At 45.3% G+C, this 26,406-nt stretch overlaps 1 protein-coding gene across 3 annotated transcripts in view; it reads right to left on the bottom strand.

The window, feature by feature from the left end:
* The window catches only part of LOC125454338 (desmin-like), a 121,587-nt gene that overhangs the window by 6,184 nt on the left and 88,997 nt on the right, over positions 1-26,406 (bottom strand). For all 3 annotated transcript variants that reach the window (XM_048535000.2, XM_048535002.2, XM_048535001.2), the window contains 4 exons: positions 22,261-22,347; positions 8,945-9,138; positions 5,433-5,467; positions 793-860 (listed from right to left, as the gene is read on the bottom strand). In XM_048535000.2, coding sequence (XP_048390957.2) covers positions 793-860; positions 5,433-5,467; positions 8,945-9,138; positions 22,261-22,347 — 384 coding nt within the window. The remainder of the gene's footprint in view (positions 1-792; positions 861-5,432; positions 5,468-8,944; positions 9,139-22,260; positions 22,348-26,406) is intronic.

Here is a 26,406-nt window from a genome sequence, read left to right as displayed (position 1 = left end):
TGTTTCCATAATCTGTTCACATATCTGTTCCTGTATCACCCGCTAGCTGTTGGGAAGCCTGTAGTACAATTGTAATGAAGTCACTGGGAAATTAAAACTTCCCCAGTTATATAGCTCAAGAGTCTGTTTAAAAATGGAGCCTATGGCATGGACCCTTCTATGCTGGTAAGTGCTTCCTCTGACACGTGGCTCAGGTTAATACTCCAGAGATTTTTTTTGTTTCAGATTTCCTCATTTGAGTCCCACTTCTCAAACTCTTTGAGCAAAATATTGTGCCTACTTCTACCAATGTCACTGGTTGCTATGTAGAGCACATCAATTCATCTTCCCCTTTAACTCCAATTTCATCAACTGCAGATGATGACCTTAACCCTGGCTTTGGGCAGGTAATGCAACTTTTGGACATCCTATTCATGGCTGCAGAGAATAGTATATAACCCCCTTACTGTACTGTCTCCTCCTTTCATTACATTCATTTTCATTTCCAGAACTTGAATGGCATCTGCAGACTGGTGCCATGACAAGTTTTCTCAACCATTCTTCAGTCCATACTCTCACCTGTAGATCTAACAAGTACCCTGCACTTACTGGGCAAAGTCAAGAGCTGAGGCTCCTTCATTATAACGTGCTGGATCCCTGTTCCTGATTACATGCAATTACGCCATCTAAATCACTAAAGCTGTGACGGTGTCCTGGAACAAAGCATCCAGGTTACTCTCTAACTCCCTGATGCCCACAACGTATGCAGCTCAGCAACTGTGAACCCAAGTGCCAATAATTTTAAACACTCACCTCGGATTCCTTGTCTTCATCAGAAGAAGACATGATGCATGTCTCAGTTGTGTCTCTAGGTTCAGCTTCTAAAAAGGTAATATCATTTAACATGTTATTCATTAAATATCAATGCTTTTATATTTAGAAATACTACTTGTATTGGATTACAGACAACCTTTAATATGATTCACTTCCTATCGTTTTTGGACTTTTTAAGTACTCACCTGACATAGCAGTTTAATTGACCCACTTGTGGATTGTGGGTATTGCTGGCTGGGCCAGCATTTATTGCCCTTCCCGAGTTGCCCTTGAGAAGGTGGTGGTAAGCTGCCTTCTTGAACTGTTGCAGTCCATGTGCTGTAAGTTGACTCACAATGCCCTTTGGGAGGGAATTCCAAGATTTTCACCCAGTGACAGCGAAGGAACTCAATATATTTCCAAGTCAGGATGGTGAGTAACTTAGAGGGGAACTTGTAGGTGGTGGTGTTCCCATGGATCTGCTGCCGTTATCCTTCTAGATAGAAGGATTTTTGGTGAATTTCTGCAGTGCATCTTATAGATTGCAAACACTGCTGCGACTGAACATCAGTGGTGGAGGCAGTGGATGCTTGTGGATGTGGTGCCAATCAAGCAGCTGCTTTGTCCTGGATGGTGTTGAGCTTCTTCGCTGTTGTTGCAGCTGTACCCATCCAGGCAAGTGGGGTGTATTCTATCACACTCTTGAGTCGTGCCTTGTAGATGGTGTACAGTCTCTGGGGAGTTAGGAGGTGAGTTACTCACCTTTGACCTGCTCTTGTAGCCATGGCATTTATGTGGTGAGCAAAGTTGAGTTTCAGGTCAATGGTAACCCTCAAGGTGTTGACAGTGGGGGATTCAGTGATGTTAACACCATTGAATGTCAAGGGACAGTGATTAGATTGTCTCTTATTGGTGATGGTCATAGCCTGGCATTTGTTACTTGCCACTTGTCAGCCCAAGCCTGGATATTGTCCAGACCTTGTTGCATGTGAACATGGACTGCTTTCATTGCCTGAGGAGTTGCGAATATGCATGCATTAATCAGCAGACATCTCTACTTCTGACCTTATGATGAAGGGAAGGTCATTGATGAAGCAGCTGAAAGTGGTTGAGCCCAGGACACTACCCTGAGGAACTCCTGCAGAGATATCCTGCAGCTGAGATGACTGACCTCCAACAACCACAACAATCCTCCCAGGCACCAGGTATGGCGACTTAAAATGGAAAGTCATCTTGGGGCCTGGGATAGGGGTGAGGGAGGAGGTGTGGGGGCAAGTGTAGCACTTCCTGCGGTTGCAGGGGAAGGTGCCGGGTATAGTGGGGTTGGAGGGCAGTGTGGAGCGAACAAGGGAGTCACGGAGAGAGTGGTCTGTCCGGAAAGCAGACAAGGGTGGGGATGGAAAAATGTCTTGGGTGGTGGGGTCGGATTGTAGATGGCGGGAGTGTCGGAGGATGATGCGTTGTATCCGGAGGTTGGTGGGGTGGTGTGTGAGAATGAGGGGGATCCTCTTTGGGCGGTTGTGGCGGGGGCGGGGTGTGAGGGATGTGTTGCGGAGGACTTTCCATTTTAAGCAGAGGTTCACCTGCACATCTGCCAATGTGGTATACTGTATCCACTGTACCCGGTGTGGCTTCCTCTACATTGGGGAAACCAAGCGGAGGCTTGGGGACCGCTTTGCAGAACACCTCCGCTCGGTTCGCAATAAACAACTGCACCTCCCAGTCGCAAACCATTTCAACTCCCCCTCCCATTCTTTAGATGACAAGTCCATCATTGGCCTCCTGCAGTGCCACAATGATGCCACTCGAAGGTTGCAGGAACAGCAACTCATATTCCGCTTGGGAACCCTGCAGCCCAATGGGATCAATGTGGACTTCACCAGCTTCAAAATCTCCCCTTCCCCCACTGCATCCCAAAACCAGCCCAGTTCGTCCCCTCCCCCCACTGCATCACACAACCAGCCCAGCTCTTCCCCTCCACCCACTGCATCCCAAAACCAGCCCAGCCTGTTTCTGCCTCCCTAACCTGTTCTTCCTCTCACCCATCCCTTCCTCCCACCCCAAGCCGCACCTCCATTTCCTACCTACTGACCTCATCCCACCTCCTTGACCTGTCCGTCTTCCCTGGACTGACCTATCCCCTCCCTACCTCCCCACCTATACTCTCCTCTCCACCTATCCTCTTTTCTCTCCATCTTCGGTCCGCCTCCCCCTTTCTCCCTATTTATTCCACAGCCCTCTCCCCATCCCCCTCTCCTCTAGACCTGAAACATCAGCTTTTGTGCTCCTGAGATGCTGCTTGGCCTGCTGTGTTCATCCAGCTCCATACTTTATTATCTTGGATTCTCCAGCATGTGCAGTTCCCATTATCTCTGACTATGTCAGGCTGTTGCTTGACTAATCTGTGAGATAGCTCTTCCAGTTTTGGTACGAGTCCATTGAATTAAAATTATTATTGTTTATCCTCACATGTATTCACATGAGCACAATGAAAAGTTTACAAAGTCAATGCTTACAGCACCACCTTAAGTACACAAATGTATCTAGGTACGTAGTCTTTGAAATAAATTAGAAAAATAAATAAATAAAATGTCCATCATTACAGGTCATCGTGGAAATTTAGGTACAAAAGGTATCTCGGTACAAAATCTTAGGAAAAAATTGCCACTAGATGTTTGGAAGGAGGACTTTTCAGGGTTTACAGGGCTGTTTATGCCATTGTCTTTTCCTATGCCTTGGTCAGTGCCAGGAGGTCTGTCTTAGACTTTGTAGTAATACAACTGAGTGGCTTTAGGCCATTTCAGAGGGCAGTTGAGAATCACTCATATTGTTGTGGGTCTGGAGTCACATGTAGGCCAGGCCAAGTAAGAATGGTAGAGTTCCTTTCCTAAACGATGTTAGTGAACCAGATTGGTTTTTTAACAACTGGCAGTGGTTTTATGCTCATCATTAGATTCTTAGTTCCAGAAATTTATTGAATGATTAAATGGCCTAATTTAGCTCCTAAACCTTATGGTCTTAAAATTCTGGATCATGTGACTAACATGGAAATTGTACACCAGATTTTAACAATTCAGATACATTATCACTGCAGATAATTTAGTATTGGTTCCAGATTTTGGAAAAGTTCACTGGCAAGAATTAAATTGGAAGGTTGGGAAGGGCTCCAGGCAGGAAGAATCTTGAGTCTGAAGAAGGGTCATTGGACCCAAACGTTAACTCAGCTTTCTCTTCACAGAGGCTGCAAGAATGGCTGAGTTTCTCCAGCTTCTTTTTGCTGAAGAAGGCTGTATGGTGGACAGATATTGTATGTTTCTTCAACAGAGGAGTGCAGATAATGAAGTGAAACCAAACTGTCTTTGACAGATTAATTTCAAAACGAAATAGTATACTGAGTATAATATTGGCAACTGTTAAAAGAATACGGTAAAATATTAGACAGTATCAAATGGTAAGTCAACAATAATAATAGTATTTCATTTACATATAAAATGAGAGATCCAGCAGGGCAGGACAGTGGATTTTTGTGGATATTCCGTATTTATTTCACAAACGAAGACCTTCCTAAGATGTCAGTTGTGATAGACAGATACATCTTTAAAACTGATTCCATTTGAAATAATGCTAGAATAGTGTCAACCAGGATCAAGAAAGCTTCCTAGGGAGCAGAAATTTGCCAATGTCTTAATGCCCCTTAATACTAGAATGCAAAGTGACAGGTCACCATAATGAACATATTGCAAATTGAAACTGATTCCCCTCCTGCCTAAAACACATTTGAATCTTTTGTCCACAGGTCCCTTTTATAAAAGACTGGGAGGAAAATCTTGGACAAGTGGTCAGGCCTAAAGTGGACATCATTTTCATTAATGATCACAGCAGTAAGACTTTCTTTTGGGATATGAACCCACTAAAAGCCTGCCAGGCCAAGGCTCTGGTCTGAATGTTCCCACACTGGTCACGTCTCTTCTTGTTTCATGACTGGGGATAAATGAAGGCTACACTTCCAACATAGTTTTGCAGAAATTCTTGGGAAAGGTCAGGCCTTGACATGCTAGGTCACAGACTATTTTAGATATTGGTCTGCTTCTACTGGTAGTTATGGTACAGTTGATAGAAAGATCACAGATTTGCTTTTAAAATCAGGAGGATAATTATGAACAAGTATCATAGACTTTCCAGATACGTAATCTTGAAAGAATCTTATCAAAAAGCACACAGCATAAAAGTTAAACTTGCAGCTGAATTATAGGCAACACAAGAAGGAAGTGATAACCTGGTCAACACAGTGTTCTACATAAACACCAAAAGAACAGTGGATGCTGTAAATCAGGAACAAAAACAAAGTTGCTAGAAAAGCTCAGCAGGTCTGGCAGCATCTGTGAAGGAAAAAACAGAGTTAAAGTTTCCGGTCCAGTGACCCTTCCTCAGACCGTTCCTCAGCTGTGACAGTGTTCTAAATATTCTGAGCAAAACAGTTTTTTTGGGACATTATTCTATGCAAGCTCCCCCACCCACCACAAGCACAGCAGGCATTCTGGCTAATCTCTGATACGTGTGGTCAATATACAAAACATTAAAAAAGTTAATAGAAGACACAACAAGAGTTAATATCAAACCAACTTTAAAGTTGTACGTACCTTTATCAGCTATAGAGGGTTGAGAAGTATAGTCTCTAGAAAACAATAAAATGGAAATCAGTTTTAAATTTTAATGAAATTATTAAAATGCCTGATTTAGTTTTTGTCATTCTTCAAACTGTTATCCTTCTTGTATGATACCTAACTCAAGCAAACTATCAAGGAATCAGAAATCAGAAAAGGGATAGCAAGAACTGCAGATGCTAGTCAGAGACAACAGAGTGGGCAGCTGGAGGAACACGGCAGGCCAGGCAGCATCAGGGGAGCAGGAAAGTTGATATTTCGGATCAGGACCCCAGAAGGTGGAGGCTGGTACAATTCCAACATTTAAAAGGCATCTGCATGGGTATATGAATAGGAAGGGTTTAGAGGGATACTGGCCAAATGCTGGCAAATGGGGCTAGATTAATTTAAGATATCTGGTCAGCATGGATGAGTTGGACTGAAGGGTCTATTTCCATGCTCTACTATTGTACAAATTATCCAAGTGAATACATTTCATCACGTAAGTCAGCCTCCACCAGCCATCTTCATTTGTTGACGTGAAGTCATCAAAGATTTACCATAGGGCTCCTTTCCCATTGAAGACAGACAGTAGTGGTTTAACACAAGGGTCACCACAACTCAGGTGAGGGGAGAAGTTGAGAAAGACTGTTCTTCACTGTAACCTTAGCTGATGCAGGGACTGAATCCACACTATCAGCATCAGTCTGCATCACAATCAAAAAGTCCAGTCAACGGAGCTCACAACAACTGACAACAGGTGGAAGTGTACTAGATGAGTACATAAAAGCACCAGAACTGGAATTTACTTTGTTGTTTTCGAGAAGAGGTAGGACAATATTCTTTCAAAACTGCTTAGTACTTAATATTTCAAAAATGCTCAGTACTAACAGCAATGTTAGAAAACAAAACTAAAAAAAAAGAACATGCATGAATATAACTGAGGATTATTTTGTGACTGGTGGAGTTCATCTTGTAAAATGTTTCTGTTTTTTAAGCATAGCATTACACTCAACAGAATATGCATCACAATAATTCTTGATAATATTGGGTCATAGGGAGGGAGATTTTGATTGTTACAATATTATGGGCCAGACCAGGCCCTCTCAAATATTTTAAGAAGGTAGCTTTGACCATAACATTTCTTTATTTAAAAAGCAAATGAGAAGGGCTGTGTCCAGATGCAATTTGGCTAGTCAAACTACTCAACGTTAAGCAAAAAAAACAATTTATTTAAACACTATAGTTAAAATGCAAACAAAATAAAGAGCTGAGAATAACTTTTAAGTTATTGGAAAACTAACTGAATAAGAGATTCAGTAACCATTACAAATTTACTTTTCCAAGATAGTAACATCCTATAAACAAATCCCTTGGCAAAAAGGCAAATTCACTCACAGATTCTGATATGCAGTTCTCTAATCCAGGAAGAAAAAAAATCAAGAAAATTCAGATTCAGTAGCAGCTAGGAGCTATCTACTGAATCTTCCAATTCTGTTGAGATTCCAACAGCTTTTGATAAGACTGAAAAACCAAAGCCCAGAAATCCTGATCTGAGTGCTAGCCACACCCATTCAGGCTGTGCATTTTTTCATCAATGGTCTACTTAATAACAAAGGTATTTCATTAGATTTAATATCCGTAGTAATAAAATGATTGATTTTGACCAGCGGGCAAAGGATGAGCACAGAATTCCTTTCCAGGAGTGTTCAAGCACTTTCTGTCTTTTTGCAAACTTTACTCTGGTCAAAACTAAAAGTCTGTTTTTGTCTATTATTTCTGCACTGTATTATAAATGCCTGCACAGATTGAGTAATTTCTGGCTAGAATTTCTGCAGTCTTACAGTCTGCTGAACTTAAAAGCCATCAAGCTACAATTCTGAAAAATTGTTATCTATCTTGACGTTGTCTCATAACGGTAGTGTCAAGGCCATTCTTTATTTCTTCTTTAGTAAAGTGGTAGAATGGTTCACACGACCTTCTTATTCTTCCACAGATCAGAAGATTATTTAATGGTAAGGGGTGAGTAATCATACTCCAGTACTTTTGATTTAAATCCAACCATAATTTTCAAGTTTTCTACAAAATACTCTTTGGTTAGAATAATGCTTTATTCTCATTCCTTCAATTACAAACAGCTAACCATCCTTTTACATCAACGTTAAATACCAGAGGTAAAAATGATGTTTAGACTGAGTTCAGTCATACACTTTTCCAGACAGCACTTTATTTCTAGTTCACATGATCTAAATTCCAACCACTCTGATTACTTGCTCCCGATATTTATACAGTCAATCTCACCCAATAATCCGTTACTTAACATGTAACCATCACATATTCCCTACTTCCTTTAAGTGTCAGTTATCCTTAATATCAAATGAAACAAGGGAAGATAGGTGGGGCTAGGATGTAACCTTGAGAAACTCTTGCAGTAATATCCTTGAGTTCAACCACAATCACATCTTTCTTTGTGCCAGCTATGGTGCCAGTCAGTAACTGTAGGGGTTCCACCACTCAGTTATGTGCTATATTCATTTGGAGGGCTTTCAGTTGTGAATGGAGGAGAAAACCACAATCTTTAAAGAGAATGTGGCTAAGGCAGCACTGTGGGGAGAACAGTCGTATCTGTAACTCCAGGATGTTCCTAGTGGTTAATGGTAGAGCCATGGATAGTTTTGATTAGACAGATCTAGGGGTTCAGGTACACAGTTCTTTGATAATTGCATCACAGGTAGACAGGGTGGTTAGGTGTTTGGCACACTTGGCTTCATTGCTCAGAGCACTGAGTATAGGAATTGGGATGTCACGTTGAGCTTGTACATGACATTGGTGAGGCCACTTTTGGGGTACTGTGTACAGTTCTGGTTGGCCTGCTGTAGGAAGGATATCATTAAATTGGAGAGGGTTCAGAAAGGATTTACGAGGATGCTGCCGAGACAGCAGGGTTTGAGTTATCTGGACAGGTTAGGTAGGCTGGGACATTTTTCACTGGAGCATAGGAGGTTGAGGAGTGACCTTATTGAGAGTTATAAAATCATAACGGGGATAAATAAGGTGAATAGCAAAGGCTTTCTCCCTAGTGCAGGGAAGTTCAAAACTAGTGGGCACATTTTTAAGGTGAGAGGCAAAAAATTAAAAAGGGTCCTGATGGGGCAACTTTTTCATTCAGAGGGTGGTTCATACGTGGACTGCCCAAGAAAGTGCTGGATGCAGGATGAATTATAACATTTAAAAGACATTTGGATAGGTACATGAATAAGAAAGGTTTGGAGGGAAATAGGCCAAGCACAGGCAAGTGGGACTAGTTTAGTTTGGGAAACCTGGTCGGCATGGAGAAGTTGGACTGAAGGATCTGTTTCTGCGTTGTGTGTCTCAGTGGCTCCATATCTGTTTCATACCATTGAAACAGTTTACTCTCATGTTTTCAAAGGAAAATAAAATAATTTTTAAATGCCACAAATAAGGTTTGAATGATGTCTTTAGTCGATTTAGGATAAATCAATACTAACCTTGCTTTCTTTTCCACTTGACCCAGTAAGTTTTTGTAAGCAGCAATCTCTTGCTCAAGCTGTGTCTTCATGTTTAACAACTCTTGATATTCACTCGTGTGACGTACAATCCTCTTTTCTAGGACTTTGGTGCATTCTCTCTGTTTGTATATATCTTTGTCCTTTTCTAACAGTGAATTCTTCATTAATTCATCCTTTGAGAAACAGATTTCATAAAAAAAATGTGTAACATATTTTAGAAAACTATGCGTTTGTGACCTCTAACTAACTACACTGGCAAAGCAAAAACATTGATTTCACTAAATGGGTTTGTACACAGAATATCAATGATGAAAAGAAACCAGAAGTTCAGTGTTGTTTTTGTTTCTGGGAAAAATGTTGTGTGGAAAAATTCAGATTTATCTCCAAAACATCAGGACAGACAGTGCTGAAGACTGCTGGTAGTTGAGCATATTTATCTTCAATTATATCAACAAAATACTTTCTCCCCACATGGGCCATAGGATTCCGATAAATCAAGGCACTCTAGTCCAATGTTGTTGGACTGCCTCATGATCATAAGAATTTTTATTCTATTTATTCATGCAAACGTCACTGGTTAGCTCAGAGGGCAGATGAGAGGCAACCACATTGCTATGTGATCTGGAGTCACATGTAGGCCAGACCAGGTAAGGATGGCAGTTTCCTTCCCTTAAGGATCCGTTGTGAACCAGGTGAGTTTTTTTTGACAATCCATAATGGATTCATGGTCATCATTAGGCACTTAATACCAGTTTTTCTTCTACTGAATTCAAAATTTCATCATCTACCACGGCAGGATCTGAACCCAGGTCCACAGAAGAGCTGGATGAACACAGCAGTCCAAGCAGCATCTTAGGAGCACAAAAGCTGTGTTCATTCAGCTCCACACTTTGTTATCTCGGATTCCCCAGCATCTGCAGTTCCCATTATCTCTGTCCACAAAACAGTACCTGGATCTCTGCATTAACAGTTCAGTGATAATACCACTAGGCCATTATCCTTGTTGAAGATATTGAACCAAGGTCCTGTCAATTGTGTGGTTTTTCAGTGTTTTGAGCAACATTTCCACTCAAATGATCTGCAGGTATTACAGGAGAATTGAAAAGTTTGAATGGAGTGCAGCTGAGATACAGCATTGATGGGAATTGGAGGAAGAGGCAGACATTGCAGGAGAACTGGAACATTTTGTTAAGAATGCACCTGAAGTAAATCACTGGGAGGACTGTCACATTTTAATAGAACACAGCAGAGGGAAGAGCTACAGAGCCTAAAACAAATGGAGAGAAAATTTGGAAATGACAAATGATCAAAGCAGAGGGGGAACAGCAAACCTAAGTAATCTGAATAAGAATAAACAATCTATCATCATAGGTAACAACTAAATCAAATAAACATCCTCATTTTTACCTTAGCTACCTCTAAACTCAATGATGTGAACACACTCTCGGCTGATCTCCCACATCCTACTTTCCATAAAATCCAGGCCGTCCAAAGGTATAGCACTGCGGTTTAATGTGTACTTACCTGTCGCCCCAGTGCTCATTGAGCTGTACTCGTTCCTGATCAAGCAATGTATTAATTTTAAATTCTCATCCCCATATTCAAATTCCTCCACGGTCTCACAACATATTTCAAACTAGGAAAATTCCAGTAGAGGGGCATGACCCTTTGGCCCTCCAAGCCTGCATTGACATTGCTTCTGTCACAGCTAAAACCCCCTATCTTCCAGGGAGCATATCCCTCTATTCCCAGATAACAAAGTGTGGAGCTGGATGAACACAGCAGGCCAAGCAGCATCTCAGGAGCTTTTGTGCTCCTGAGATGCTGCTTGGCATGCTGTGTTCATCCACCTCCACACTTTGTTATCTTGGATTCTCCAGCATCTGCAGTTCCCATTATCTTTCCCTCTATTCCCATCCTATTCATGTATTTGTCAAGACAGCCTTTAAAAGCCACCATCGTATCTGCGTCTAGTACCTCCATCGGCTGCGAGTTCCAGGCACCTACCACCCTCTGTGTAAAAAACTTGCCTCGTACATCGCCTTTGATCCTTGCCCCTAGCACCTTAAACCTACGCCCCCTAGTAGCTTCTGAAAGCTTCTGACAGTCTACTCTGTCCATGCTCTTCATAATCTTGCAGACCTCTGTCAGGTCACCCTTCAACCTCCGTCATTCCATTGAGAACAACCCAAGTTTCTCCAACCTCTCCTCATAGCAAATGTCTCAATTCCAGGCAACATCCTGGTAAATCTTTTCTGTACCCACTCCAAAGCCACCACATCCTTCTGGTAGTGTGGGGACCAGGATTGAACGCAGTATTCCAAATGCGGTCTAACTAAGGTTCTATAAAGCTGCAACATTACCCGACAATTTTTAAACTCAATGCCCTGGTTGATGAAGGCAAGCATGCTGTATGCCTTGTTGACTACCTTCTCCACCCGTGTTGCCACTTTCAGTGACCAGTGTACCTGTACAACCAGATCCCTCTGCCCATCAGTACTCTTAGGGGTTCTGCCATTTACTGTATATTTTCCATCTGGATTAGGCCTTCCAAATGCATTACCTTACAGTTTTCTGTATTAAATGCCATCTGCCATTTCTCTGCCCAAGTCACCAACCGATTTATATCCAGTTGTATCCTCTGATTGTCCTTATCGCTATCAACGATACCACCAACCTTTGTGTCATCGGCAAACTTACTAATCAAACCAGTTACATTTTCCTCCAAATCTTATATATATATTACAAATAGCAAAGGTCCCAACACTGATCCCTGAGGAATGCCATTAGTTACTGCCCTCCATTCAGAAATGCACCCTTCCATTGCTACCCTCTGTCTTCTATGACCGAGCCAGTTTTTTTATCCATTTTGCAAGCTCACCTCTGATCCCGTGCGACTTTACTTTCTATATCAGTCTGCCATGAGAGACCTTGTCAAAAGCCTTTCTGAAGTCCAAGTAGACAACATCCACTGCCCTAATTTCATTGTCACTTCCTCAAAAAATTCAATCAAGTTAGTGAAACACGGCCTCCCTCCACAAAACCATGTTGCTTTTCATTAATACACCCTCTTATTTCCAAGTGGGGGTAAATTGTTTCTCGAAGAATCCTCTCAAATAATTTCCTTACAACTGGTACAATGCTCACCTGCCTGCAATCAGCTGGATTATCCCTGCCACTCTTCTTAAACAAGGGAACACACTGGCTATTCTCCAATCCCCTGGGATCTCCCCTGTAGCCAGTGAGGATACAAAGATTTCCCTCAAGGTCCCAGCAATTTCCTCCCTTGCCTCTCTCAGTATTCTGGTGTACATCCCATCAGGCCCTGGGTACTTGTCTACCTTAATGTTTTTCAAAACCCCCAATAGCTCCTCGCTTTTGATCTCAACACGGCCCAAACTGTCTACATGCCCTTCCCCAGATTCATCATCCACCAAATCCTTCTCTATGGTGAATAGTATCAGAGATAATGGGAACTGCAGATGCTGGAGAATTCCAAGATAATAAAATGTGAGGCTGGATGAACACAGCAGGCCAAGCAGCATCTCAGGAGCACAAAAGCTGACGTTTCCGGCCTAGACCCTTCATCAGAAAAAGGTCTAGGCCCGAAACGTCAGCTTTTGTGCTCCTGAGATGCTGCTGGGCCTGCTGTGTTCATCCAGCCTCACATTTTATTATCTATGGTGAATAGTGACACGTTTAATACCTCACTCATTTCCTCTGGCTCCACACATAAATTCCCTTCCCTGTCCTTGAGCGGGCCAACCCTCTCCCTGGCCACCCTCTTGCTCTTTATATATGTATAAAAGCCTTGAGATTTTCCTTAATCCTGTTAGCCACGATTTTTAGCTCTCCTGAATCACTGCTGAAGTTTCTTTCACTTTCCTTGTATTCCACCCTTGCTTCCTGTTTTCCCTGCCTCCCAGCCTTGATAAATGCTTCCTTTTTCTTTTCGACTAGGTTCACAATATCTTTCATTATCCAAGATTCCCTAACCTTGCCATACTTATCCTTCATCCTTACAGGAACATGCTGGTCCTGAGTTCCTATCAACTTACACTGGAAAGCCTCCCAGCTACCATGTGTTGATTTGCCGTCAAACATCTGCCTCAATCTATATTTTTCAGTTCCTGCCTAATATTGTTGTAATTAGCCCTCCCCAAGTTTAGCATGTTCACCTGATGACTGCACTTACCTTTATCCATCAGTAACTTAAAGCTTACTGTATTGTGATTACTGTTCCTGAGCTACTCCCCTACTGAGATGTCGACCACCTGGCCAGGCTCATTCCCCAGTACTTGGTCTGGTACGGCCCCTTTCCTAGTTGGACTATCTACGCAATGTTTCAAGAAGCCCTTCTGGATGCTCCTTACAAACTCTGCCCCATCCACACCCCAAGCACTAAATGAGTCTCCCTGGAAGCATGACACGAAATGAAGCAGTTAAGATTTGTCTTCTTGTCTTAAAAGGTGCGCCTTGGTTAATTTTATTGAACCACTTAGCTCAAGTCTTTAGATCAGTCTGAAACAACTATACCAATAGATTCGAGATAATGGGAACTGCACATGCTGGAGAATCCGAGATAACAAAGTGTAGAGCTGGATGAACACAGCAGGCCAAGCAGCATCTTAGGAGCACAAAAGCTGACGGGCTTCATCAGACCCTTTATCAGAAAAAAGGGTGATGAAGGGTCTAGGCCCGAAATGTCAGCTTTTGTGCTCCTAAGATGCTGCTTGGCCTGCTGTGTTCATCCAGCTCCACACTTTGTTATTCCAATAGATTCATCTGGGAAGAGGGTAGCAGAGTGGTGGCACTGATTGGCTAACATGGGGAATATTTGCATCAGTACAGTCACTGCTTCCAGAAGGTGGGCTTCAGCAAGACACCCTCTGTGTTCAAGGTAAGGCAAGTACTTGGAAGAGGGCAGCAGTGGTAACAGTGCTTGGTTGATGTGGGTGACGTTTGCATCACTGCAGCCACTGCTCCCTAGAAGTGCTTTGTGAAGCTGCTGAAGCTGTTGTCAGAGATAATGGGAACTGCAGATGCTGGAGATTCCAAGATAATAAAATGTGAGGCTGGATGAACACAGCAGGCCAAGCAGCATCTCAGGAGCACAAAAGCTGACGTTTCGGGCCTAGACCCTTCATCAGAGAGGGGGATGGGGGGAGGGAACTGGAATAAATATGGAGAGAGGGGGAGGCGGACCGAAGATGGAGAGTAAAGAAGATAGGTGGAGAAAGCTGTTGTCAAGCGAGTTTAACCCTGAACATTTCCCTTGGTGTTCCTCTGTTTGGTTTAAGGACCAGGAGCATCCTGAGGGAAGAGCCACTTTGGGTGTTTGTAGTGATCAGTAAGGGTAAGTGTTTAATGAATTTTCTTAACTACCTTAATGGATTGTAGAAATGTCAGTCAGTGGGGTTAAGTACTGCCCGTGGGAGATCCGCAATGCTTTCAGTGTCAATGGCAAATACGTCTGCAGGAAGTGCACCAACTTTTTTTCAGACTGCATGCACGGGTTGGAGTGGCAACAGGATGCACATAGGAGCATGAGGATGGTGAAAAGAATCACTGCCAGGAATTTTTGAGATGTGGTAATACCTGAGGTGCAAGGGAGAACTGACTGAAAGGGAACAAGAGAATAGGGCCAGTAAGACTCAGAGGCAGAGCAGGCAGGGTGTGGTTGCTGATCAAAGCAGATCTGGTAGACTGAAATGCATCTGTCACAATGCAAGAACCGAAGCTCCTGACCTCATCACAGCTAAGTCGCCCTGGCAGAATCCAAACTGGATGTCACTAAGCAAGTTATAGTTGAGTAGTTATTGCTTGATAGCTCTGCTGAAACCTTCCTTCACTTTAATGAATGATTTATTTTCACATATATCTTGAAGATACAGCAAGAAGTATTCTGTTGCCATTATCTGGCACAATTTTGAGTTACAATAATGATAAAATAAATTGCTGAAATAACAGTTCTTCTTTTATTCAAACTGGGGTCTCAAGCACAGCTTCAGGACTTCTGAAGCTATCTGCAAGATGACGTCGATGCCCCAGGAAACCACAGCTCGGCTGTCACCAACCTCACCAACACTGCAGAGAGTCCAGGCACCACTGCAACCAAGAATTCAGGCTCCAGGCCTGCTGGTGCCATGAGTCCAGGCTTCAGCCTATCACCACGAAGAGTCCTGGCTCCGGGCACTGCCACTGTCACCAGGAGTCCCAATCCATGCTGCTGCAGCCACTGCCAGTCGCCACTGCTCTGGCCTCGAAGATGATGAAGAAGAAAAGTAGAAAGGACGAAAAGTATACACTGGCCTGCAGCAAATGGGCTCAGATGACCTCAAACCTACCAACTGTGCTGTGCCAACTTGGACTGATTTAATGATTGCGTATAGGCTAATAGTGTGGTAACTGACCAGGTTGGATTTGTCCTGTTTTTGTGTACAGGATGTACCAGGGCAATTTTCCACATTGTAGAAAAAACGCTGATACTGTACTGGAAGAGTGTGGTTGGGAGAATGGCAAGTTCTGGAGAACAAGTCTCCAGTACCATTGCTGGAATGCTGTCAGGGTCCACAGCCTTTGCAGGATCCAGTGCCTCCAACTGCTTCAAGACATCATGTGGAGTGAACTGAATTGGCTGAATACTGGTATCTGTGATGCTGGGGACAACTGGAGAAGGCTAAGATGGCTCATCCACTGGGTATTTCTGGCTGAAGACTGCTGTGAATGCTTCAGTCTTATCTTTTGCACTCATGTGTAGGGTCTTTCCATGTTTGAGGAGCGAATATTTGTGGATCCTCCTCCCCTAAGTGAGTTGCAAAAACAAAAAGCTGGAAAATCTCAGCAGCTCTGGAAGCATCTGTAGAGAGAGAGAAATCAGAGTTAACGTTTCAGATTGAGTGACCCTTCCTCAGAACAGTTGAATGGATTTGTCTTCATAGGGCCTATGAAGCTCTCCCTTTTGGTAAGGCAAATTAGGTCAGGACATATACACTTCCTGGTAAGGTCCTGGGAAATGGTGCTGAACAAAGAGGCCTTGGAGTACAGATTCATTCTTCCTTGAAAGTGGAGTCACAGGGTAGACAGGATAATGAAGGTGTTTGGTATATTTGCTTTAATTGACCACTGCACTGAATATAGGAGTTGGGTGGTCATGTTGCGGCTGTACAGGACATTGGTTAGACCACTTCTGGAAAACTGCATTCAATTCTGGTCTCCCAGCTATAGGAAAGATGTTGTGAAGAACAGATTTTCCAGCAGGTTGTTTTTGTTTGTGATTTCCAGCATTCGCAGTTCTTTAGGTTTCTCCCCCACTAAGTTGTTTAATTGTCCGCCACCATTCATTACTAGATGCGGAAAATTGCAGAACTTAGATCTGATCCGCTGGTCGTGAAACCACTTAGCTCTGTTTATCACTTGCTGATGTTGTTTGGCATGCAAGTCGTCCTGTTTGGTTGACACCTCATTTTTAGGCATGCCTTCCTGCACTTTTCATTGGATGAGGTTTGAATCCCTGGCTTGATGGTAATGCTGGGGTCGGAGGGGGGGGGGGGGGGTGCCAAGCCATGAGGGTGCAGAATGTATTGGAGTACAATTCTACTGCTGTTGATAGTCCATAGCGGTTCATGGATGCCCAGGCTTCAGTTGCTAGATTTGTTCTGTGTCCATCCCATTTAGCAGAGGCAACATGCTGGAGGAATGTATTCGCAATTTAAAGTTGGAACTTTCTCTTCAAAAAGATCTGTGCGGTGGTAACTCCTGCTGGTCAGATGCATTTCCAGCTGGCAAATTGGTAAGGGGGTTAAAATAGTATCAGAGATAATGGGAACTGCAGATGCTGGAGATTCCAAGATAATAGAATGTGAGGCTGGATGAACACAGCAGGCCAAGCAGCATCTCAGGAGCACAAAAGCTGACGTTTCGGGCCTAGACCCTTCATCAGAGAGGGGGATGGGGGGGAGGGAACTGGAATAAATAGGGAGAGAGGGGGAGGCGGACCGAAGTTGGAGAGTAAAGAAGATAGGTGGAGAGAGTGTAGGTGGGGAGGTAGGGAGGGGATAGGTCAGTCCAGGGAAGACGGACAGGTCAAGGAGGTGGGATGAGGTTAGTAGGTAGCGGGGGGTGCGGCTTGGGGTGGGAGGAAGGGATGGGTGAGAGGAAGAACCGGTTAGGGAGGCAGAGACAGGTTGGACTGGTTTTGGGATACAGTGGGTGGGAGGGAAGAGCTGGGCTGGTTGTGTGGTGCAGTGGGGGGAGGGGACGAACTGGGCTGGTTGAGGGATGCAGTAGGGGAAGGGGAGATTTTGAAACTGGTGAAGTCCACATTGATACCATATGGCTGCAGGGTTCCCAGGCGGAATATGAGTTGCTGTTCCTGCAACCTTCGGGTGGCATCATTGTGGCAGTGCAGGAGGCCCATGATGGACATGTCATCAAGCGAATGGGAGGGGGAGTGGAAATGGTTTGCGACTGGGAGGTGCAGTTGTTTTTTGCGAACTGAGCGGAGGTGTTCTGCAAAGCGGTCCCCAAGTCTCCGCTTGGTTTCCCCAATGTAGAGGAAGCCGCACCGGGTACAGTGGATGCAGTATACCACATTGGCAGATGTGCAGGTGAACCTCTGCTTAATGTGGAATGTCATCTTGGGGCCTGGGATGGGAGTGAGGGAGGAGGTGTGGGGACAAGTGTAGCATTTCCTGCGGTTGCAGGGGAAGGTGCCGGGTGTGGTGGGGTTGGAGGGCAGTGTGGAGCGAACAAGGGAGTCACGGAGAGAGTGGTCTCTCCGGAAAGCAGACAGGGGAGGGATGGAAAAATGTCTTGGGTGGTGGGGTCGGATTGTAAATGGCGAGAGTGTCGGAGGATAATGCGTTGTATCCGGAGGTTGGTAGGGTGGTGTGTGAGAACGAGGGGGATCCTCTTGGGGCGGTTGTGGCGGGGGCGGGGTGTGAGGGATGTGTCGCGGGAAATGCGGGAGACGCGGTCAAGGGCGTTCTCGATCACCGTGGGGGGAAAGTTGCGGTCCTTAAAGAACTTGGACATCTGGGATGTGCGGGAGTGGAATGTCTTGTCGTGGGAGCAGATGCGGCGGAGGCGGAGGAATTGGGAATAGGGGATGGAATTTTTGCAGGAGGGTGGGCGGGAGGAGGTGTATTCTAGGTAGCTGTGGGAGTCGGTGGGCTTGAAATGGACATCAGTTACAAGCTGGTTGCCTGAGATGGAGACTGAGAGGTCCAGGAAGGTGAGGGATGTGCTGGAGATGGCCCAACCTTCAGTTCACCTGGGCCATCTCCAGCACATCCCTCACCTTCCTGGACTTCTCAGTCTCCATCTCAGGCAACCAGCTTGTCACTGATGTCCATTTCAAGCCCACCGACTCCCACAGCTACCTAGAATACACCTCCTCCCGCCCACCCTCCTGCAAAAATTCCATCCCCTATTCCCAATTCCTCCGCCTCCGCCGCATCTGCTCCCACGACAAGACATTCCACTCCCGCACATCCCAGATGTCCAAGTTCTTTAAGGACCGCAACTTTCCCCAGACGGTGATCGAGAACGCCCTTGACCGCGTCTCCCGCATTTCCCGCGACACATCCCTCACACCCCGTCCCCGCCACAACCGCCCCAAGAGGATCCCCCTCGTTCTCACACACCACCCTACCAACCTCTGGATACAACGCATTATCCTCCGACACCTCCGCCATTTACAATCCGACCCCACCACCCAAGACATTTTTCCATCCCCTCCCCTGTCTGCTTTCCGGAGAGACCACTCTCTCCGTGACTCCCTTGTTCGCTCCACACTGCCCTCCAACCCCACCACACCCGGCACCTTCCCCTGCAACCGCAGGAAATGCTACACTTGTCCCCACACCTCCTCCCTCACCCCTATCCCAGGCCCCAAGATGACATTCCACATCAAGTAGAGGTTCACCTGCACATCTGCCAATGTGGTATACTGCATCCACTGTACCTGGTGCGGCTTCCTCTACATTGGGGAAACCAAGCGGAGGCTTGGAGACCGCTTTGCAGAACACCTCCGCTCAGTTCGCAAAAAACAACTGCACCTCCCAGTCGCAAACCATTTCCACTCCCCCTCCCATTCTCTTGATGACATGTCCATCATGGGCCTCCTGCACTGCCACAATGATGCCACCCGAAGGTTGCAGGAACAGCAACTCATATTCCGCCTGGGAACCCTGCAGCCATATAGTATCAATGTGGACTTCACCAGTTTCAAAATCTCCCCTTCCCCTACTGCATCCCTCTACCAGCCCAGTTCGTCCCCTCCCCCCACTGCACCACACAACCAGCCCAGCTCTTCCCCCCCACCCACTGCATCCCAAAACCAGTCCAACCTGTCTCTGCCTCCCTAACCGGTTCTTCCTCTCACCCATCCCTTCCTCCCACCCCAAGCCGCACCCCCCGCTACCTACTAACCTCATCCCACCTCCTTGACCTGTCCGTCTTCCCTGGACTGACCTATCCCCTCCCTACCTCCCCACCTACACTCTCTCCACCTATCTTCTTTACTCTCCAACTTCGGTCCGCCTCCCCCTCTCTCCCTATTTATTCCAGTTCCCTCCCCCCATCCCCCTCTCTGATGAAGGGTCTAGGCCCGAAACGTCAGCTTTTGTGCTCCTGAGATGCTGCTTGGCCTGCTGTGTTCATCCAGCCTCACATTTTATTATCTGGCAAATTGGTTAGGAGGATGGGGTCAAGTATGTTTTTCTCTCTCGGTTCTGTCACCATCTGCTGCAGACCCAGTGTCAATTGGGACTTGATCAGCTTAATCAGTAGTACTGCTGCCAAGCCACTGTTGGTGGTTGACACTGAAATCTCCTACCATGTGTACATTTTGTACCCTTTCCAACCTTAATGTTTCTTCCAAGCGTGGTCAACAAAGAGGAAGACTAACCTAGAAGGTGAGGGAGGATAGTATTGCCTGATCATGTTTAACTTGAAGCCATGAGACTTCAGCAGTCTGAAGTCAATGTTGAGTTCTCTCAGGACAACTTTCTTTCGACTGTGTATCACTGTGCTGGATTTTCCAGTGGTGGGACAGGACATACACAGTTATCAGGAAGGGTCACTTGACCTGTAATGTTAGCCTTGATTTTCTCTCAAGATTCTGTTAGACCTGCTGAACTCTTCCAGCAATTTCTACTTCTATATCCAGGATGGGGATGGTGATGGTGGTGTCTGCACCATACTCTGTAAGGTATCATTCCCTAAATGACTATACCAGTCTCTTTCTTAACTAGTCTGAGACAGTTCTCCCCATTTTGGGACTAGTCCCCAGATGTTAGTCAGGAGGACTTTGTGGGTTTACAGGGCCATTTCTGCCACCGTCTTTTCTGGCACCTAGTTTGATGTCAGGTGGTCTGCCTGGTCTCATTTCTTTTTTGAGATTTTGTAGTGATTGACACAAGTGAGTGGCTTGCTAGTCATTTGAGAGTTAACCACATTGCTGCAGGTCTGGAGTCACATGTACACCAGAACAATAAAATGATGGCAGGTTTTCTTCTCTGGGGACATTAGTGAATCAGATAATGTTTTCCCAACAATAGACAATTGTTTTATGGTCATTGATAGTCTTAATTTCAGATTTTTAAAAATTGAATTCAAATTCTACCATCTATTCTGTCTCCAGACAATTAGCTGAGTTTTTGGATTAATCGTTTATTGATGTTAGCATTATGTCATCCCCACCCAACCTTCATTTCCATTTATGATGACTTATTGAATAGTGGGACATGACTTCAAAGAACAAAGAAAATTATAGCACAGGAACAGGCCCTTCAACCCTCCAAGCCTGCGCTGATCCAGATCCTCTATCTAAACCTGTCACCTATTTTCCAAGGATCTGTATCCCTCCGCTCCCTACCCATTTATGTATCTGTCTAGATACATCTTAAATGATGCTAACATGCCCGCCTCTACCACCTCCACTGGCAATGCATTCCAGGCATCCACCACCCTCTGCGTAAAGATCTTTCCATGCATGTCTCCCTTAAACTTTTCCCCTCTCACGTTGAAATCATGACCCCTAGTAACTGAGTCCACCACTCTGGGGGAAAAAGCTTCTTGCTATCCACCTTGTCTATACCTCTCATGATTTTATAGACCTCAATCAGTTCTCCCCAAAACCTCTATCTTTCTGATGTAAATAATCCTAATCTACTCAACCCCCCTTCATAGCTAGCGCCCTCCATACCAGGCAACATCCTGGTGAACCTCCTCTACATTCTCTCCAAAGCATCCACATCCTTTTGGTAATGTGGCGACCAGAACTGTACTCAGTATTCCAAATGTAGTCGAACCAAAGTCCTTTACAACTGCAACATGACCTGCCAACTCTTGTACTCAATACCCCATCCGATGAATGAAAGCATGCCGTATGCCTTCTTGACCACTCTATCCACCTGTGTTGCCACCTTCAGGGTACAATGGATCTGAACACCCAGATCTCTCTGTGTATCAATTTTCCCCCGGACTTTTCCATTTACCACATAGTTCGCACTTGAATTGGGTCTTCCAAAATGCATCACCTCACATTTGCCTGGATTGAATGCCATCTGCCATTTCTCTGCCCAACTCTCCAATCTATCTATATTCTGCTGCGTTCTCTGACAGTCCCCTTCACTACCTGTTACTCCACCAATCTTAGTGTCATCTGCAAACTTCCTAATCAGACTATCTATACCTTCCTCCAGATCATTTATATATATCACAAACAACAGTGGTCCCATTATGGATCCCTGTGGAACACCACTGGTCACAGTTCTCCATTTTGAGAAACTCCCACTACAACTCTGTCTCCTGTTGCCCAGCCAGTTCTCTATCCACCTAGCCAGTACACCCTGGACCCCATGCGATTTCACTTCCTCCACCAGCCTACCATGGCGAACCTTATCAATCGCCTTACTGAAGTCGATGTATATGGCATCTACAGCCCTACCCTCATTTATCAACTTTGTCATTTCCTCCAAAGAATTCTGGTACACACTTCCGATCAGGGTCATGAAACACTGGAATATTCTTAAGTTAATAAAACCACAAATTTCTGACAGTGCTAAAATTGCTACTGCTGTGAATTGCAGTGGACGCTGATCAGGCATACATATTGGTAAATAATAACAAAAGAACAGGAGGTGGGATATTCCATTAGGCCACAAGGGAGACAACATGATTCATCAGGTTAAAAATTCGTGAATTCAGACATTCTATGGTGGTGCGTATAGCATTGACATTAATACAATAAAACAGATGTTCATCAGAGATAGCAATTGTCTACTTACTTTTAATTTTAGCTCATTTGCCTCTTTGCGATAGCATTCGAGTTCCTTCCTGGCATTTTGTAGTGCTGTGTTGTTTGCTTCTTCAAACTGTAAATATAACAAATAAGTTAGGCATTGTATGTAGAAACATTTTATTTCCTCGTGGGATGGGGGTGCTGGCTTACTTATCTTTTAAAATTAGCTTGGAAGTACATAATTGTTCTTAACTGCAGGCATTTTTTAATTGTAATATAATAAACGATGAAAAAGGGCATTATCTTAATTTTTGGACCAAACTTGAATGCAGCAGACATTGCAGGACAGAATTACATGTCCAGACATGATGTGAAAGTCTATTTCCAGTAATCAAAGAAATTGATTGGTGGCTGGTGGGCTCTTGACAAGTGTGAAGAATTGGAAATTGGAAGTTCTGGCTATCAAGAACTGCTGAACCCCCTGCCTGTTCTGAGGAGGGGTAGCTGGACCTGAAACATCAACTCTGGTTCTTCACAGATGCTGCCAGACCCACTGAGCTTTTCCAGCAACTTCTGTTTATGTCCCTCCCTTATGTCCAAGCCCTCAATTGTGCAGATGTGTCAATCTGTCTATACAGAATACCAAACATTTTTCTGTCCTGCCTAGAAGTGAAATGTTTGGAATTATACACCAGTGAGTCTGGCATCAGTAGAAAGGAAGATGCTTGAGTCCATTCTCATGGATTTTATGGCAGATCACTTAGAAAACAGGGAAATCATACTTGAAAAATCTATGAAATGTTGTGAGGATTTAACTATGTTCCAATGGTAAACTGGTTAACAAGATTAGATCATATGGAATCCAGGGGGAGCTAGCTATTTGAATACAAAGTTGGCTTGAAAGTAGGAGACAGTGTGATGGTGGAAGGTTGTTCTTCAAACTGAAGATCTGACCAGCTGCGATATGCCACAAGAATTGGTTCAGGGTCCACCGCTTTTTGCCATTTATATAAATGATTTTGATGTGGATATAGAAGAAATGGTTAGTAAGTTTGTAAATGACACCAAAATTACTGGTATAGTGAACAGTGAATAAGGTTATCTCAGAATACAACACAGCCTTGATCAGATGGGCTGAGGAATGGCAGGTAGAGTTTAATTTAGTTAAATGCCAGGTGTTGCATTTTACAACACAGAACATAGAACAGTACAGCACAGTACAGGCCCTTTGGCCCACGATGTTGTGCTGACCTATTATCCTACTAAGATCAACTTATCTTGTATATCCAAATTTTACTCTCCTCTATGTGCCTAGCCAAGGGTCGCTTAAAAAATCTCTAAAGTATCTGACTCCACTACCACTACTGGCAGTGCATTTCACATGCCCACCATTCTCTGTGTGAAGAAGCTACCTCTGACAGCACTCCCATACCTTCCTCCAATCACCTTAAAATTTTGGAAAGGCGAATCAGGGCAGGACTTATTCACTTAACGGTAGGGTCTTGGAGTGTTGCTAAAGAGAGACTGAGGGGGGTGCAGGTTCATAATTCCTTGAAAGTTAAGTCACAAGGAGACAGTGTAATGAAGAAGTCATTTGGTATGCTTTCCTTTATTGGTCAGTGCATTGAATATAAGAGTTGGGATTTCATGTTGCATATGTAAAGGACGTTGGTTAGGCCACTTTTGGAAAAAGTGCATGCAACTCTGCCTGCTATAGGAAAGATACTGTTAAACTTGAAAGGGTTCAGAGAAGATTTACAACGATGATGCCAGGTTTGAGGTACAAGAAGAGGCTGAATAGGCTGGGGCTATTTATCCTGGAGCATCAGAGCTTATACAGGTTTATAACATGAGGGGCATGGATAGAGTGAATAGCTACAGTATTTTTCCCAAGGTAGGGCAGTCCAAAACATAGGTTTAAGGTGAGAGTGGAAAAACTTAAAAGGGACCTAAGAGGCACCTTTATCACGCAGAGTGTGGTGCGTGTATGGAATGAGCTACCTTCAAAAGGCTTTCAACAAAGTCCCACTTAAGAGACTAACATGTAACAATTCAGTGTATGGGATTGGAGGTTGTGTATTGAGATGGTAGAAAATTAGCTAGCAGACAATCAGCTAAGAAGGAATAAACAGATCCTTTTTATGAAAACCAGACAGTGAATATGGGGTAATAAAATGTGAGGCTGGATGAACACAGCAGGCCAAGCAGCATCTCAGGAGCACAAAAGCTGACGTTTCGGGCCTAGACCCTTCATCAGAGAGGGGGAAGGGGTGAGGGTTCTAGAATAAATAGGGAGAGAGGGGGAGGCGGACCGAAGATGGAGAGAAAAGAAGATAGGTGGAGAGAGTATAGGTGGGGACGTAGGGACGGGATAGGTCAGTCCAGGGAAGACGGATAGGTCAAGGAGGTGGGATGAGGTTAGTAGGTAGGAAATGGAGGTGCGGCTTGGGGTGGGAGGAAGGGATGGGTGAGAGGAAGAACCGGTTAGGGAGGCAGAGACAGGTTGGACTGGTTTTGGGATGCAGTGGGTGGGGGGGGGAAGAGCTGGGCTGGTTGTGTGGTGCAGTGGGGGGAGGGGACGAACTAGGCTGGTTTAGGGATGCAGTAGGGGAAGGGGAGATTTTGAAACTGGTGAAGTCCACATTGATACCATATGGCTGCAGGGTTCCCAGGCGGAATATGAGTTGCTGTTCCTGCAACCTTCGGGTGGCATCATTGTGGCAGTGCAGGAGGCCCATGATGGACATGTCATCTAGAGAATGGGAGGGGGAGTGGAAATGGTTTGCGACTGGGAAGTGCAGTTGTTTGTTGCGAACTGAGCGGAGGTGTTCTGCAAAGCGGTCCCCAAGCCTCCGCTTGGTTTCCCCAATGTAGAGGGAGCCACACCGGGTACAGTGGATGCAGTATACCACATTGGCAGATGTGCAGGTGAACCTCTGCTTAATGTGGAATGTCATCTTGGGGCCTGGGATAGGGGTGAGGGAGGAGGTGTGGGGGCAAGTGTAGCATTTCCTGCGGTTGCAGGGGAAGGTGCCGGCTGTGGTGGGGTAGGAGGGCAGTGTGGAGCGAACAAGGGAGTCACGGAGAGAGTGGTCTCTCCGGAAAGCAGACAGGGGAGGGGATGGAAAAATGTCTTGGGTGGTGGGGTCGGATTGTAAATGGCGGAGGTGTCGGAGGATGATGCGTTGTATCCGGAGGTTGGTAGGGTGGTGTGTGAGAACGAGGGGGATCCTCTTGGGGCGGTTGTGGCGGGGGCGGGGTGTGAGGGATGTGTTGCGGGAAATACGGGAGACGCGGTCAAGGGCGTTCTCGATCACTGTGGGGGGAAAGTTGCGGTCCTTAAAGAACTTGGACATCTGGGATGTGCGGGAATGGAATGTTTCCTACAGACTAAGGGGGTGGCCATGGGCACCCGCATGGGCCCCAGCTATGCCTGCCGCTTTGTAGGTTACGTGGAACAGTCCCTCTTCCGCACCTACACAGGCCCCAAACCCCACCTCTTCCTCCGGTACATTGATGACTGTATCGGCGCCGCCTCTTGCTCCCCAGAGGAGCTCGAACAGTTCATCCACTTCACCAACACCTTCCACCCCAACCTTCAGTTCACCTGGGCCATCTCCAGCACATCCCTCACCTTCCTGGACCTCCCAGTCTCCATCTCAGGCAACCAGCTTGTAACTCATGTCCATTTCAAGCCCACCGACTCCCACAGCTACCTAGAATACACCTCCTCCCACCCACCCTCCTGCAAAAATTCCATCCCCTATTCTCAATTCCTCCGCCTCCGCCGCATCTGCTCCCACGATAAGACATTCCACTCCCGCACATCCCAGATGTCCAAGTTCTTTAAGGACCGCAACTTTCCCCCCACAGTGATCGAGAATGCCCTTGACCGCGTCTCCCGTATTTCCCGCAACACATCCCTCACACCCCGCCCCCGCCACAACCGCCCTAAGAGGATCCCCCTCGTTCTCACACACCACCCTACCAACCTCCGGACACAACGCATCATCCTCCGACACCTCCGCCATTTACAATCCGACCCCACCACCCAAGACATTTTTCCATCCCCTCCCCTGTCTGCTTTCCGGAGAGACCACTCTCTCCGTGACTCCCTTGTTCGCTCCACACTGCCCTCCAACCCCACCACACCCGGCACCTTCCCCTGCAACCGCAGGAAATGCTACACTTG

This window comes from Stegostoma tigrinum, chromosome 7, assembly GCF_030684315.1.
Source record: "Stegostoma tigrinum isolate sSteTig4 chromosome 7, sSteTig4.hap1, whole genome shotgun sequence".
NCBI classification, from domain to species: Eukaryota; Metazoa; Chordata; class Chondrichthyes; order Orectolobiformes; family Stegostomatidae; genus Stegostoma; species Stegostoma tigrinum.
This window is presented reverse-complemented; position numbering and strand designations above follow the sequence as displayed.